General features: G+C 41.3%; 1 protein-coding gene across 1 annotated transcript in view; it reads left to right on the top strand.

Moving 5' to 3' along the window:
- Positions 1-16279, top strand: part of RETREG1 (reticulophagy regulator 1) — a 149569-nt gene that overhangs the window by 43771 nt on the left and 89519 nt on the right. Inside the window, exons 2-3 of the mRNA XM_011759330.3 lie at positions 364-470; positions 6625-6655. Coding sequence (XP_011757632.1) covers positions 364-470; positions 6625-6655 — 138 coding nt within the window. The remainder of the gene's footprint in view (positions 1-363; positions 471-6624; positions 6656-16279) is intronic.

Below are 16279 nucleotides of genomic sequence, written 5' to 3' on the forward strand. Positions count from 1 at the left end.
TGGGAGGCCAAGGTGGGTGGATTGCTTGAGACAAGGAGTTCGTGATGAGCCTGACCAACATGGCGAAACCCTGTCTCTACTAAAAGTACAAAAACTAGCCTGGCGTGGTGGCACACACCTGTAATCCCAGCTACTTGAGAAGCTGAGTCGGGAGAATCACTTGAACCAGGGAGGCTGAGGTTGCAGTGAGCTGAGATCGCGCCACTGCACTCTAGGCTGGGCAGCAGAGTGAGACTGTCTCAAAAAAAAAAAAAAAAAATCATTGTTGAATGCATTTTTTGTTTGTGTGGCAGGAAGTAAACTCAATTTAAAAAGGTTAAAAATCCTCCAATTGAAATACTGATTTGTGTTTCACTGTTGCAGGTTCCTTGCATTGACTCCATGGAGGGTATATCACCTGATTTCCGTCATGATACTGGGGCGTGTTATTATGCAAATAATAAAGGATATGGTTTTGTCTAGAACAAGAGGTAAGAAAACTCAGTTTTTATTTATATGGTATTTAATTTCCTAGAGCCTGCATTTCTGATCTTTGTGTAGGCATATTAACCAATTAGTCCTTTGAACAGGAGCAAATACAGGCATTGACTTAGCTGTTTTCAATATGATAATGTATTGAGATGATGTTGTCTTTACAGCTACTGCTTCTGGGCAAAAGGTTTGTGAGTGCTGGTTTTTCTCTTGGCCTTAAGAGCTATTTTAAATACCACTTTGGTATTTAAGTAGGCTGCAGCGAGGATAACAGTTAAATATTTATTACATCTCACATGATGAAACTGAGCCACTGGAAAATGGACTAGTTTATGTAAAAATTTTCTCTCCCTCAGTGAAGAAAAACAACTAATTCAAGGTTTAAAAGCAAGTGATGGTTAAATACATGTAAAAAAATGAGTTGATAATGAAAAATAAATTAATTTTAACTTTATGTTTAAAAGCAAGAGCTTGGTTTAAAAAAAATATGCCTGAGGTGCTTTTTGAGTAATTTAACTGCATTACAAATCTGACTCAAACCTTTTACATACTTGGAGGAGCCTCTTATACTCATGTTTGAGCTAGTTTTTGTAAACTTGGAAAAAGACCTCCTGGGAGTAATTAAGCCCCATAAACCTAAATGTAATAAGATAGATTTTATCAGAAATAGCCCTGAGGAGGTTACAAAGAGACATTTAATTTCACTAAATGCACCCCAAATGGAGGGACGCTTTTGGTGGAGGTCCGTGTGGACTGATGTGCATCAGAACTGCCTGGATTATAGTCCTGGCAGGGATATCGAGGCCTGCCCTATGGGAGGCACCCATCTCCTCCCTGATGGCAACTAAAAGCCAGGGATGTCAGCTGGTACGGATTTAGTGTCATGGTGTTCTGAGGATTTGCTTTAAATTCAGTTATGTTTTAAGTCTTTACAGTTTTTAAACTAAATCATAATATAAACCATCTTTACATTGTTTTACATTCGTATGTTGCCAGGTTTGAAGATATTTCCTTCCCAGGATTCTGGGAAGGCAAACAAATATGGTTTTGTGCCCTTAGTGCTTTCCGTGAATCTGTGGATTTCAGTTGTATTCTTCAACACGCTTTTCCTTCTCTCCCTTTTTTCCCTCTCTCTCCATCTTCACCTTCCTTTTTTCTGTTTCAGGGAATAGACACCTAACGCCCCAATTTCAGCCCAAACAAGCACTTGTTGTGATACTTGTTCACCACACATGTATCAAGGCTGCCTTGAGGTGGGGCATCTCCACGCATTAGGGTTTCATGCCAGAGTTGGTCTGTGGATCAGTTTGTGATGATTCTTATTCGTCTGCCTTGACTAATATCTGATAGAGGAGAGCCTGTTTTTCTGAATAGACTGTAATATTTTCACCCTCTAGGAACTCCCTCAGGGAAATCTCAGAAGATAAAACCACTCGCAAATTTTATCTGCAACCATTTTAGCTTGGTGTGGGATAAGCTAAACGTGGACCCAGGAAGCAAACTGAGCATCTGAATGTTTTCAGTGTGCTTCAAATTTGGACCTACTCTGGGCACAAATTATAAGGAATATAGATGTGTGTGGAAGGCCCAAGATAAAGCTGAAAGACTTTACGATGGTCCTTTTCTCACTCCTGGCCCCTCACACACAGATTGTTTCCACTGTTGACTCATGGGCTTGATATTCATGTGGATGTGGAAATTTCATGCTCACAAATTGCAGGAAACCTTTACATTGCAAGGATTCAGTCCTTTAGAAAAATTAAGGTGGTAGAGTAGAAAGAACACCAGCCTAAAGAGCCTCATTTTTGAGCTAGTTCATTCCATTTCCTACCTGTGGAGAAGCCCTATGATAGACTGCATTTGTTTCTGAGGCTGTTTTAATAAATTACCACAAACTTGGTGTTCCAAAACAGCAGAAACATCTTCTCTAAAAGTTCTAAAGGACAGTAGTCCAAAGTCAGTGTCACTGGGCCCAAATCAAAGCGTTGGCAGGGCTGACTCCCTCTGGAGTCTCTAAGGAAGGATCCGTTCCTTGCCTCTTGCAGCTCCTGGGGGTTGCGGGCATTCCATGGCTTGCAGCCGCATCACTGCAATCTCTGCTTTCATGCTCACCTGACCTTCTCTTCTGTCTGTGTCAAACCTCTCCATCTTCCTCTTGTAAGTACACTTGTGATTGCATTTGGGGCCTACCTAGATAATCCAGTATGATTTTCTCATCTCACATTTGTTAACCTAATCGCATCAGCAGAGACCCTTTTTCTACATGAAGTGACAATCACGGATTCCAGGGATTGCGACTTGATGTCTTTGTGAGCTATGAGTCAGCCTCCTATACCATCTGAACCTCTCTGTCTTGTAAAATGGCAGAAACCCTCCTCATACCACAGGGCTTTATAAGAGGTCAATAAGAGCGTCAAATAAAAGGGCGTTCGGCACAGTAGCCATCTACTTCACCCAGCTGACATGTCATCAGGGCCACATGGGGTTTGTGCGTTCCTGGATCAGTCCATGTTGAGCCCCTTTCTGTGCTGAGGCCCGTCCTGGGTGCTGGGCTCTGTCCCGGCAGAGCCTTCCCGCAATCCTGTAGATCAGGCCTTTGCCCAAGGACAGGCTTTCAGTCTTCACCGGATGACATTGCTCTGAGTGTAGCATTTCTACTGCATGAAAATTAAATAAATAAATAAATAAATAAATAAATGGGAATGATTACTCTGTCTTCCTAGAGCTCTGTTGTCTGTGCTGAAGAAACCCTGGTGCCAGCTACATCCTCCTTCAGTAGAGTCTCTTAGGACAAAGGCCCATTGGGGAGCCCTGTGAATAGTTGGCAGCAACCCCAGCCCGCAGGCCTTCTAGCGCAGAGCGCTGCTGTGATGAATCAGCCTCTGCAGGGCACAGTTTGGCTTCACGTTAGATCCAGATGCAGTTACGGTAACTCCATGGCTTCAATCAGAACTGCCAGCTGCGCTTGTTAGGAGCCCCGGCTTACAGCAACGACAATGGCAATGAAAGGACGACCAAGTCAGCAGTCCTCCTCCTTCCCTGTCTTCCAACCTCTCTGCTTCCCACATTTTCTTGCTAAAAAATGAAACTTTTATTGTTGAGAGTTTGAGTTTAATTGTACCCTTCCCCCAGTTATTATTTTCATTTTATTCTCTCAGAAAATTTTTAAGTGTGCAGTATTGTTACCTGTGCGTGTTGTTGTACAGCAGATCCCTAGAGCATTTTCATCTTTGATGACTGCAACTCTGTTCCCATTGAACAGCCAAGTCCCCCTTTCCCCTGTTCCCCCTTCATCCAGCACCTGGCAACTACCATTCTACTTTCTGCTTCTATGACTTTGACAACTCCCAGTTACAATCTTTGATACCTTCTTATGTGCTTAGTATGAAACAGATGGATGAGGCCAGGTGCGGTGGCTCATGCCTGTAATGTCAGCACTTTGGGAGGCCGAGGCGGGTGGATCACTTGAGGTCAGGAGTTTGAGACCAACCTGGCCAATGTGGTGAAACCCTGTCTCTACTAAAAATACAAAAAATTAGCTGGGCGTGGTGGTGGGCACCTGTAATCCCAGCTACTTGGGAGGCTGAGGCAGGAGAATCACTTGAACTTGGGAGGCAGAGGTTGCAGAGCTGAGATCACGCCACTGTACTCCAGCCTCAGTGACAGAGTAAGACTCTGTCTCAAAAAAAAAAAAAAAAAAAAAAGCAGTGATACCATCTTGTGAATGAATCTTTGTGAAACCTGTGGGAGCCCATGTCTATTTTCTATTGCCTGTGAACATCCTCTCGCTGGGATGAATTTCTCTCTCTCTCATTGTTATGTACGTTGAGTGTGTGCTTCCCTGCATTAATGCCTTTGTCTGAACTCTGGGGAACTCTTCTGTGGCCTGAAAAACTCCTCCTGCATCCTGAAACTTTTCTATGACTAGCTGTCTTCTCTCTCATTGAGATAGAACCAGTCATTTCTGCCCCCAGCTTTCTTTTCTGTTTATTTATGTATTTTTATTATTTTTTTTAGAATTGGGGTCTCACTCTGTTGCCCAGGCTGGAGTGCAGTGGTGTGATCATAGCTCACTGCAGCTTCGAGCTCCTGGGTCAAATGATCCTCCCACCTCAGACTCCTGAGTAGCTGGGACTACAGGTGCATGCCACCACACTTGGCTAATTTTCTTTTTTAATTTTTTGTAGAGATGGGGTCTTGCTATGTTACCCAGGCTGGTTTTTAAACTTCTGGCCTCAAGTGATCATCCAGCTTTGGCCTCCCAAAGCACTGGGATTACAGGTGTGAGCCAGTGTGCCTGGCCCCCAGCTCTCTTGAAGATCTTCTCTAGCTACTGCCCTGTGCTATGGCAGGAGGGTTCAGTGGTTGGCCCTGTGGCTCCCCACAGCTACCTGTGGAGCATTTGCAACTGCTGCTGCTTTATACTTTCCTTCCTGTGAAATCTACACTGTCCACTGATGCCTGGCCTCAGCACCCTGGTTGCCATCAACTGTGGTCTCAGTAGGAATTGTAGCCCATGAACTGTAGTCCTTCGTGCACTCCCCATTCTCAGTCATTCCAACTTGTACTCTGATAGCTTGTCAGATGGCCTGGATTTGGTTGCCTATCAGGTAGCCTCATCTTTGACCTTGGCCTTTGGAAGCACAGTATCTCCAAGACCTACAGAGTCTGCGAGTTAGTACTCTGTGCACCCTCACTCCACTCTTCCCTGGCCTTTTGTGCTGGTTGAACCAGCTCTTTGACTCTTGGATGGACTCTTTCCCTGCTAAGTCTCTTGCCACTTGTACTGTTCTTCAGCCCTGCCTTTAGACTGTCTTCCTCCCTCTACTCAGCTCCCTCCTGGTTCATGCTCAATGATTACAGAGATGGTGTCCTTACCATTCTAAAGGTCTTTATTTCCTTATCATTTCTTTACATTTTAATAATAAAACAAACAAGCAAATGCCCATCCCATACCATCATCTATACTTTCTCCACTCTTGGCTCCAGGATTGTTAGAGATTTGTCAAATGACAAGCTGAGTTGATGTTTTCCAACTTTCCAACTTTAGTTGAAACCTTACTATTGCTCACAGTCCCCTGCATTCTTTTGAGTTCTCCATTTGTTTTTATATGCCACCTTCCTCTAACACGTTTGAAGAAGCTTATTTGGAACATAAGTACAAAACTGTTCAAAAGAGGTCTAGAAGAGGAGCAAGAGTCTAACATGGTAACCATTGATTATCAACAGATTTATCCTCATGCTTACTGGCAGCCAAAGCAATCAATTGCACAATTCTAATGATCTGAAAAAAATGAAGCAAGCCATTTCGAGAAACTTACTTCGGAAGTAAAGATTAGGAAGGATTTATCCCACAGATCTTGATAGGGGATATTGAAAAACATAAGGGACAACACATTTGGCATTTTGTTAGATGGAAAATGCAGAAGCTTCCTCATGGTCATTTCTTACATTGAGCTGCATTAAAGCTGGTAGCTGGGAGTATAATATCAAGATGTAGTCAAATAAAGATGTTCATTGGAAAATCAAGAAACCAAGTTAGATCTAGGTGTGCATATGTATATGTGTGTGTATGTGTGTGTGTGTATTATGTTTATTTCATTAGCACCTAGATAAAAGTCAAAACATCTAAAGAATGAATAGATAAAAATCTCCTTTTTTTCAAATAACAGTTGTCTTATTTCCCTTCGTCAGCACCGTGTCAAGACTTGCCTTAAATACCACTTCTATTATTGGCACTTTTTGAGCAGCTGCATTTTCTCTCTTCCATGAACTCACATGGTGTGTGCCTTCCTCTTGTGTAGTTAGTTCCTGTACCACCTATCTTGGTTCATATTTACTTGGATGCATATTTTGTCTGCCCCAGGGGACGATGAAGTCCCCGAGGCAGGGTCCATGTGTTATAGAGTGTCCTGTCTCCCACGGTACCCACCCAAGTGTTTTACATGTAGTAGGATCTCAGTAAATATATGTGGACGAATTGCCTCAATTAGTCATGGTGCCAGCAGTATACACTGTATGACATGATGGTGTCCTGAGTGTTAAAGATCTGAGCATTCCACTTTAAATAGCTTGGACTGGTTCTGAGTTGAGAAATATTTCAGGGGAAAAATGCCTCTGTTAAGTTTCACATTTTGCTTCTCCCTGTTGCAGGTGCACAGTTGTGGAGAAGCCTCAGTGAAAGGTAGGGAACTTTCTTTCCATGTTGTGCTTAATGGAGGGAGGGTGAGGGAGGGGACTGAGCCACCAAGATGTAGCTCTGAAATAGAATTTTAGTGACAGGAATCTAAATCCAAGAGTAATTTACCAGAGTGGGAAAATGAAGAAAAATACCATCTAACAGAGGCCAAGGATAAAGTTGGGACTCATTCTAGGAAGCGGTGTGTATCTTGCTATGGTACTGGGCAACATGAATTTGTGAGAATCATAATGTGTGAGGATTTGGAAGGGAGGGGCGGGAGGCGTTTTCTTTTGGGATTTCCTTTCAGACTCGTTTTTGGGATGTGAGCAAAACTGCTGCATTGGGAGAACAGGGCTGCATGCACTCAGCTGGAGAAAGCTGCTGGGATGTTCCCGAGGGTTAGCTATGCTGTCAGTTCAGAGGACTGTGGGGTGGGGGAGACAGAGATGGAGTGAGAGGCTGTGTCGTGTTAGGGTGCAGGAGATACTGACCGCCACTGGGCTCCTTGCCCAGCCAGAGGCAAAGCTCAGCTCTCTTTTTATGGAAGGTCCACCGTTCATCCATCCTATGGTAAAGGGGCTGTTTCCAAATGGACAAGGAAAGGGCTGGGGTAGATTGAGGAGACCACAGTGCACTCCACCAGCTGGGTGTATGAGAAGCGGAAAAATGAGGGGAGTATGGGAATGAATATTGCAGTAAAATGAATTTTTGTAGGAATTGATTATTTAAATTTCGGCCTTAAAATATATTTGTATTACTTAAAGGGGATGGCTGAGGAGCCTGACTTGTATCTAAGTGGACATCATGAAATGAATTGTGCAAAAGGAGGACAAAATAATGCCATGAAAAATCTTATTAAAAATCACCTTGTATTTTATATAATGCACCTTTAGAAGCTGTGCTTATGGAAATAAGGCTGATTTCAGCTGGAAAGGTTAATTTCATGATCAGTTTACAACTGCTTGCTTGTTCCGTCATTTCAAATCCCAAATTTTCATGGGCAGAACGCAGACTTGCCAAGAGACTCAGGAGAGAGGGGTGACACTGGATATAAGAAGAGAAACATGATCCCTGGTGCTTCTTACAGAGGTGGGGGGCGGCTTGGGAGGGATGGGCTGGCCCCAGGAAGGAGCTGGCACGGTCTCTGATAGGCATTTGTCTTGCCCGTGCTCTGATCTGTGTGCTGTGCACAGGCAGGTTAAGGTTCTCTTTCTATTTTATAGAAACTTGCTTGTGGGAGTGTCAAGATAAAGAGAACTCTAAATTACTCTTTTGAGATAGGGAAACAGTCATGTGTTTGGAATGGATTAAAATGTGTTTTGGGTTTTGCTGTCTATCTGCTTCCATGCTCCACATGCTTTTCTACATTGTCGTCTTTTAGGGAAATCATTTAAATCAAAAACTGTAAGAGAACGTCTCAGCTGGAAATAGGATCTGAGTTATGCAGTGTAATGTTGGAAATCAGTAAAAGACATCTATGAAGACAAGGAATTTCATACATGGTTTGTCCAGTATGAGGTGTTAGAATTATTTTAAATTGCGATTATGCACTGGCAATAATTTTCTTTACTGATAGAGTTTTATCAGTAGTAAAGAGGAGGATAAAGAAGAGAATGAAAAGCAAACCGAGAATTTAAAATCTGATTCCTAAGCAGAAAATGCATTTCTGACCCAGCAGATGTATAAATACAGTTGTATAAATAGAGCAGACAAGAAATACTGCTTAAGTTTTAGATTTCTTTAAAAATGAATAACAAAAAAGTTTGTATTCATATAATAAAATAGTTTGTGTAATTGGAAACAGAAATTTAAGGTGTGTTGTCAATGGATATGATGACATAATTTCTACAGTCATGATAAAATGTGTACAGTGACTCATTTAAGAAAGTTTCCTGTTTTCTTTTCCAGCATTTTAATTAACCCAACAAGTAAGGTTTGAGATACATGAAAAAAAGATTTATATTTTTAGGCCTTATTGATAGAAATAAAGATTAATTTTCAAAAAACTTTTCAATAAAAAAACATTTCTATCTAGTAATATAAATTCATTTTACCCACACAGATCATCTTCTAAGACAAAATCTTCCTAAACTAATTGGTTAATTTAGGAATTAATAATTTGATAGGGGATAGGAACTGGGATAGGGTTAGCATGGCTCTCATTTTTGTTTGCTCACTCCATGTATGTTAAAGACATTTACAGGCCGGGCACGGTGGCTTATGTCTGTAATCCCAGAAATTTGGGAGGCCAAGGTGGGCAGATCTTTTGAGTCCAGGAGTTTGAGACCAGCCTAGGCAATGTAGGGAGACCCTAACTCTACAAAAAAAAAAATACAAAATTAGCTGGGGATGGTGGCGCATGCCTGTAATTTGAGCTAGTTGGGAGGCTGAGGTGGGAGAATCACTTGAACCCAGGAGGCAGAGGTTGCAGTGAGCGGAGATCATACTGCTGCACTCCAATTGGGCAACAGAGCGAGACCTTGTTTTAAAAAATAACATAAAATAAATTAAAGACATTTACTTTGTTCCTACAGAAGTGTGTAGGCTCTGAGGAGTGATTCTTGCTAACTAAAGCTCTAAGACAAAGATTTGTAAGTATGAGTGAGAGGGTAGGATCTAACTCTGCTAAGGAATTAAACTGTTCAGTGGGTTTGAATCTTGCATTAGTTGGTTCTCTCACACAGGCGTTATTTTTAAAAACAGTTTTAGATTTACAGAAAGTTGAGAAGACAGTACAGACCTTCCATACATGCCCCTACCCCTGGGAACAGTTCCAACCCCCGCCCCCCGCAAATTAATAGCATCCTACTGGTGTGTGTGGTGTGTTTGTTACAATTAATGAAGCAATAGCTAATTCATTCTTACTAACTAAAGTCCATGCTTCATTCTGATTTCCTTAGTTCTTACCTAATGTCACTTTTGTGTTCCGGGATCCCATCTAGGATCCCACATTGCATTTATTTGTCATGTCCCTTTAAGCTCCTCTTAGCGGTTCCAGTTTCCAAGACTTCCCTTGTTTCGGTTGATATGGGCAGTTTTGAGGAGTACTAGTCATTGAAGTCCCCTCTTGAAATTTGTCTGATGTTTTTCTCATGATTAGATTGGGAGTATGTGTTTTTGGGAGAAAAATCTCAGAGGTAAAATGTCATTATCATCCTATCAAGGGTACAGGCCATCAACATGTGTTATGGCTGAAGTAGTGTTTGTCCGGTGTCTCTAAGTTGGTTCTCTTAAGCAGGGGAATCTATTGGGGAAACTGAATTAAGATCTGAAGGCTGTTGATGAGAATGGAGCCAGGGATTTGGATGTTTGCTGAAGATGGCGCCCTTAAGGCACACGGGCCCTAGGCATGTGCCCATCTCAGGGCTGGCAGTTTGGAGCCTGTGTCCTAGTCCTGCCTGCCACAGATATGCTGGGCTGCCTTGGGTAAGTGTCTTAAGCTTTCTTTCTTTCTTTTTTTTTTGAGACAGAGTTTTGCTGCTGTTACCCAGGCTGGAGTGCAGTGGGGCGATCTCAGTTCACTGCAACCTCCGCCTCCCACGTTCAGGCCATTCTCCTGCCTCAGCCTTCCGAGTAGCTGGGATTACAGGCACCCGCCACCACGCCTGGCTAATTTTGTATTTTTAGGAGAGATGGGGTTTCTCCATGTTGGCCAGGCTGGTCTCGAACTCCCGACCTCAGGTGATCCACCCGCCTTGGCCTCCCAAAGTGCTGGGATTACAGGCGTGGGCCACTGTGCCCAGCAATGTCTTAAGCTTTTTATGCCTGGATTGCCTCATTTGTCAGGTGAGGAAATCGAGGCTTTCTCTCTAATTGTGGTTGAGGGAAGATTAGACAAGCTGAACTAGTGTAATTTCAATGGATTTGAAAAAGCAACTCTGTGTTCTTTGACTCAAGGTTCTTTCAGATTTACTGAGACTCAGTTTGACTGGTCAAGGTATTTTCTCCCCTTTTTTCCTGCACCCACAACCCTTCTGAATGCATCTAAAATTTGCATGTGAGAATTTCTGCTGTGCTTTCTCTTAATACAGAAGCTGTTTGAATGTTTAATGATGATTTGGAAAAATATTAGCACAGCAGAACCGAAGGACATACTTTGCTAACTGTTAGGTTTGGTCAGAGAGCGAGTAGCTCCCTATTCTAGGGCTTTTGTTAGACTTAGACTATTTCTCTCCTGTGGGGAAGTGCTCATGTGCCCCAGAGAAGGCAGGCTAATGGAAACAGCATTTATAGGAAGGGTCTTATTCATTCTAGAATTGGCTAGGTGTATACCCAGGTACAACTAACTTTCATCCTGGTCCCAACCCTACAGCTCGTGGTCCTGCCAACTTCACTTCTCTTCTGGCCTCAGCTTTTCATCTGCTTAGTGGGAGGTGCAAGTGAGTTGTTGCTAGTATCCCACACAGCCTGAGAAGTGTGTGATGGTGCAATGTGAGGGATTTATGTGTCCCTTTCATATTGTTGTCTTTTTACGCCAAGTTACACCAAAGGGATACCTTCCTCTGTCCACTGCAGTTTCCAATGTGTAATGCTGTTTACCACATTGGAGATGTGAAATTAAATACTTATTCCTTGAATTTCTTCGATGATTTGATACGTTGTCTGCAGTGATTCTTAGCATCTGGCACTAGATAGTGATTATATTTTTAACACTGAAAAATTTAAAACCACTTTATTTCAAGGACAAAATACAGTGACTGATAAGTAGATCTTTGTAGGCAGAGAGAGGTGCTCTTTTGCTCATGTGAGCCACGTGGGATTAGGGTTTTTTTCACCTCCACATTCACAGGTGCTGAGTTCAAACCTCCCTCTCACATGACAGGAGCTAGAAATCACCTCCAACTGCCCTTTGGCTGCACAGCTGAGATTCTCAGGTTAGCCAACAAAGCTTAATTTTTCCTCTTTCTGCATTGGGCTAGATCTCAGGATAAACCAAGCCTTTTTTCCATGGCATTTCAGGACCTAAGAAGCATTCCTAGCATTAATTTCACTGTTTAAAAAGTGGATTAAGTAATGAGCCATTCACCACTCATGGTGCCATTGTTAAGCTTTTACATTGAGAAGTAACTTCTCCTTTCCTTCCCTACAATCCTAATGGCTCATTATGTAGTTCACAAACTATCATTTATTCTTTGGGAAAAATTGCTTTTGTCAACTACACTAAGCTTAAAGTATTTCCTTCAAAATTTGGCATGAAGATGGTAGTAGATATGTACACTTACGCAGGTGTGGTTTTTCTGGATGTTTAAAGAGTATTCATAAAGTTCACAAATGTTACACTGAACATAATGTTAAACCCAGAGTCTAATTTCTGATGGCCTCATCAACAATCAACGTTAGATAATTTTAATCATATGCCATTCACATGTCAATATTTGTACCTGGAAAATTCCTTTGTGAAAATGTGGTTCTCAGTGGGTATGTTCTGAGAAGGACCCATGCTTGACCTGTTTCTTTAATAAACACCAACCCTACAATCTGTGAACAGGATTTGCATAGAGCTGTCTGTCAACGGAACCAAACTGACGTCTTTATGGTTCATTCCTAGCACTGAATTGAAACCTGATCCATAGTATTATAATAGCGTTTCCTTTCTGCATGAAACTGTAGCAATTGATTGAATAGAGTCCTCTTAACGAATTAGAAAGTATGCGTGTGACCTTTTCTGTATGCACAGCATCCTTTAAAAACATAAATTTGTTTTCAGTTTGGCCAGGATTTTCCAAGTATGTATAAATTAGAAAGAAATAACTTCATATACAACAAATCATTCAAAACTTCTTTAATAGTTGGTACATTATAACTCAGATTAAGAAGTTATTCTCATCATAAATCTTGTTTTATTGTTTAGTGCCAGTTTAAAGAAAGCAATTTTTTCCTTGGCATCTAAAGCTTGAAACTTGAAAATTATAGCTGAGAGCCATCAGATTTTCTGATCAATATTCCCGGAATCCAGATGCTGCTAGCAGTGCACTCCCTACATGAAGTGGATGGGGCTTTCCAAGCTTGCAGCTAGGCCATTGCATCTGATGGCCTTACCTTGAGCTGATTCTTGAGAGGCAGAGCACAGATTCAACAGGGTCAGTCTTTCTAGAGCCAGCAGGGATTAGCAAAGGGAGTCGTGAGGTTTTTTTTGCCTCTAGCTTGATCAGATCGTGGGTGTCCTCAGCGTGTCTCTCTCTCAAACTCTCAGGAGAAGCAGTTATGTGGCCCCGATTCTTGCAATGAAATGCTCTTTTGTTTTGTGGGCTTCCAGAAAGCGGTCAGTGAAAATGCTGTAGCTGGTTGTATGCTTTCAAGCAGGCGGAGGGGTTGGAGGTGGGAAGGGTGAAAGGATTCAAGAATCTTTGGTTGTAAAACCCAAGTCCTTGGTGTTCACCCAGCTTATAGGCCCAGAACAAATTGGAGCACTTAAATCAGAGATATCTAACACAGCAAATCCTTGAACACAACATTATGTCACTTTTAGAAGTAGAAAGTCATCTAGTGTTTGCTACATCGTCTCCTCTGAGGAATGGAACTTAGTGAGAAAAATGTATTTTTTATATTTATGACTCATATCTTTATTTATGTCAGACTTGCCTGGATTAGCCACAGATCGGCTGATCTGAATTCCCAGATAAAAAGCATTAATGTTTACCTGATAGCCTAAGAGGTTTAATCCCGCTCCATGTGAAGTGTGACCGTAATTCTGACATTCATGTGTTGTCACTACTAGACTTCACAGTTTGAATTTGTTCTAATGTGTCTTAAAGTCACCTTGTAACTTGCACTTTATAATCTTGTACCTGGACCTTGTAATTTGTGCAGTAAGACTTGAACCTTGTTAATAAGGCATCATTTTTGAAAGCTGTATTTTTTAGTTTTGTGTTCAGTCACAGCTTTAGACAGCCACATCTTCATGAGTTTTAAAGGAAAATCTTGCTGTGAAGGATACATTGGTGTCTTAGTCTGTTTTGTGTTGCTGTTACAGATTATCTGAGACTGGGCAATGTGTAAAGGGAAGAAATCCATTGCTTCTAGTTCTGAACGCTGAGTCCCAGGTCAAGGGGGCTGCATCTTTGAGGGCCTTCTTGATATGTCATCCCATGGTGAAGGTGAAGGGGCAGGAGAACCCGAGAGAGCAAGAAAGGGCCAAACTCGCTTTGTTGTTGTTTGTTTTATTTTTTTGAGAGACAGAGTCTCGCTCTGTCACCCAGGCTGGAGTGCAGTGGTGCAATCATAGTTCACTGTAGCCTCAAACTGCTGGACTCAAGCAGTCTTCCTGCCTCAGTTCCCTGAGTAGCGGAGACTGCAGCCATGCACTGTCACGCTCAACTCAAGCTCACTTTTAGTTCTTTCATTAGTTTTTTTTTCTTATTTATTTTTTTGTTTTTTCTTTCGTTTTTTTATTTTGTTTTTTCTCAAACTCACTTTTATAACAAGCCCACTGTCATGGTAACTAACCCACTCCTGCTATAAAAACATCCATTCATGAAGCAGAGCCCCCATGTCTTAATCGCATCTTAATATCGTCATGATGGCGATTAAATTTCAACATGAGTTTTGCAGGGGACGTTCAAACCATAGCAATTAGATTAAATGAAAAAGCATCCCTCAAAAGAATCACTTAAATTCAGAATATGCTGGACATACGTATTATACGTAAGCGTATCTGTGCTTGGGTAAATCTTTGGCTGAAGAGGCCTAGGCGAGCCTGGGAACTAAGCACCAGTTTTAAAGTCTGTATCCTGCCAAAATCAAAACCCGAATGGGCCTTTTATTCCCTTTTTCAAAAATAATAAGCGAGCACAATTCTGCAGTCATATATTGCACAATGGAGAGTCAAAGCCCTTTTCTTCCTCTCTCAGAAGAAAGAACAGATGCATTCATTGACTGATAGCAAGCTCTTAGCCAGAGCTGCTGGGATTTGGTCTGAAAGTTTCTCTAAGTTCTACATGCAGTTTCTAATCTTTGGTTAATTTTTTTAAAGTTGTGCTTTGAAAATTAGATCCATCGAAGACAAGTGTGAAACAAGAGAATAGAAGTAGGTTTTAAAGGTATTTTGGAATAAAAGGATATGGAGAACTGTAGTTATTATTTCTTACCATCAGTGGTATACCTACATAAAAAATTATGCATTTTAAAAAAGTCTCGTGCTGAACACTTAAGGGTCATTCTTTTCTCTCAGAGTCCATCTAAAGTAAGTACATGCCTAGAATGTAAGTTCAAGGGACGAGCCCTATAGGAAATTGATGTGGATCTTCAGGACAGCAACAGATATATTTCTTGAGGCATTAGAAGTAAAGTGATGGCCGGGCGCAGTGGCTTATGCCTGTAATGCCAGCACTATGGGAGGCTGAGGCAGGCAGGTCACCTGAGGTCAGGAGTTCAAGACCAGCCTAGGCAACATGGTGAAACCCTGTCTCTACTAAAAACACAAAAATTAGCCAGGCATGGTGGCAGGCATCTATATTCCCAGCTACTTGGGAGGCTGAGGCAGGAGAATCACTTGAACCCAGGAGGCGGAGGTTGCAGTGAGCCAAGATGGTGCCACTGTATTCCAGCCTGGGTGACAGAGCGAGGCTCCATCTAAAAAAAATAAATACATAAAAGGAAACAAGAGGTGCATATCATATCCTAGCTGCTCCGTTGACGATGGTGATGCATTTTCAGACCAGTTCCTGATTGCGTATTCCTTTCACAAGTAACAGGTCCTCCTTCAATTCAGATTTGTTGAGTCAAAACATAGAAAACTCGGGGATGCAGGATTTTGTGGGTCTGGCAGCAGCGGACGTTAGGTAACTTATAAATGACTTAATACTCAGGACTCCCTAAGTGAAAGGTACTCAACGTTATATTTTCTTATAATTTATAACTTTTATTGTTTAGGATTGTTTTGACATTCCTTTAAGTTAGTGTATGACAATCTGATTGAACATGAGTTCAATCACCCATTTTTCATTATTTTGGGGCTACTTCATCCTTGCTTAATTGAAAGTGTTTCCCGTGGCAGTGCCTTGGGCCTACACAGCTGCTTGATAACAAATGAAAGGTAAAACTCTGATGGTTTTATCAGTGTTTTCAGATTCTCATAACCCCAAGTTTATTAGGTTTGATTAGTTAGCAGATCCTGAGTTATTATGGATTTGAAATGAGTGAAGTTCATTTATAAATATGTAAAATAACCAGGCTAGAATAATTGTTACCTAACAACATACTTGCTTCAATAAGTTTAAATTATAAAAGAAAAAATGATTAGTAGTTAACATTTCTCTTAACTCATCCTGTCCTGTGTTGCAGTTATATGAATATAAATTAAGATTTTGCAGGTGGTTAGAAATCTACTTCCCTTGTTATTTATTTATTTATAGTCCCCAAACATTGGTACGTGTAGTCATATTTGCCTAGTAGCATTTATAAAATAACTTAAATTTTCCCCTAATTGTAAAGGTAATACAGTGCTAAGTTAGGAAATCAAAAAGAAAGGAAATTACACAGAAGAATACCCAAATCACTTAGAGACCCATCACCTAGAAATTAAACTCACATTCCAATTTTTAATTTTATTTTCTTGCAGTCTTTTTGTAGAATTACACGTGTTTGTTCATTTGTCCATCCTTTCAACAGATATTTATTGAGTACCTT

The sequence above is a fragment of the Macaca nemestrina genome, chromosome 6 (assembly GCF_043159975.1).
Source record: "Macaca nemestrina isolate mMacNem1 chromosome 6, mMacNem.hap1, whole genome shotgun sequence".
In the NCBI taxonomy this organism is placed as follows: Eukaryota; Metazoa; Chordata; class Mammalia; order Primates; family Cercopithecidae; genus Macaca; species Macaca nemestrina.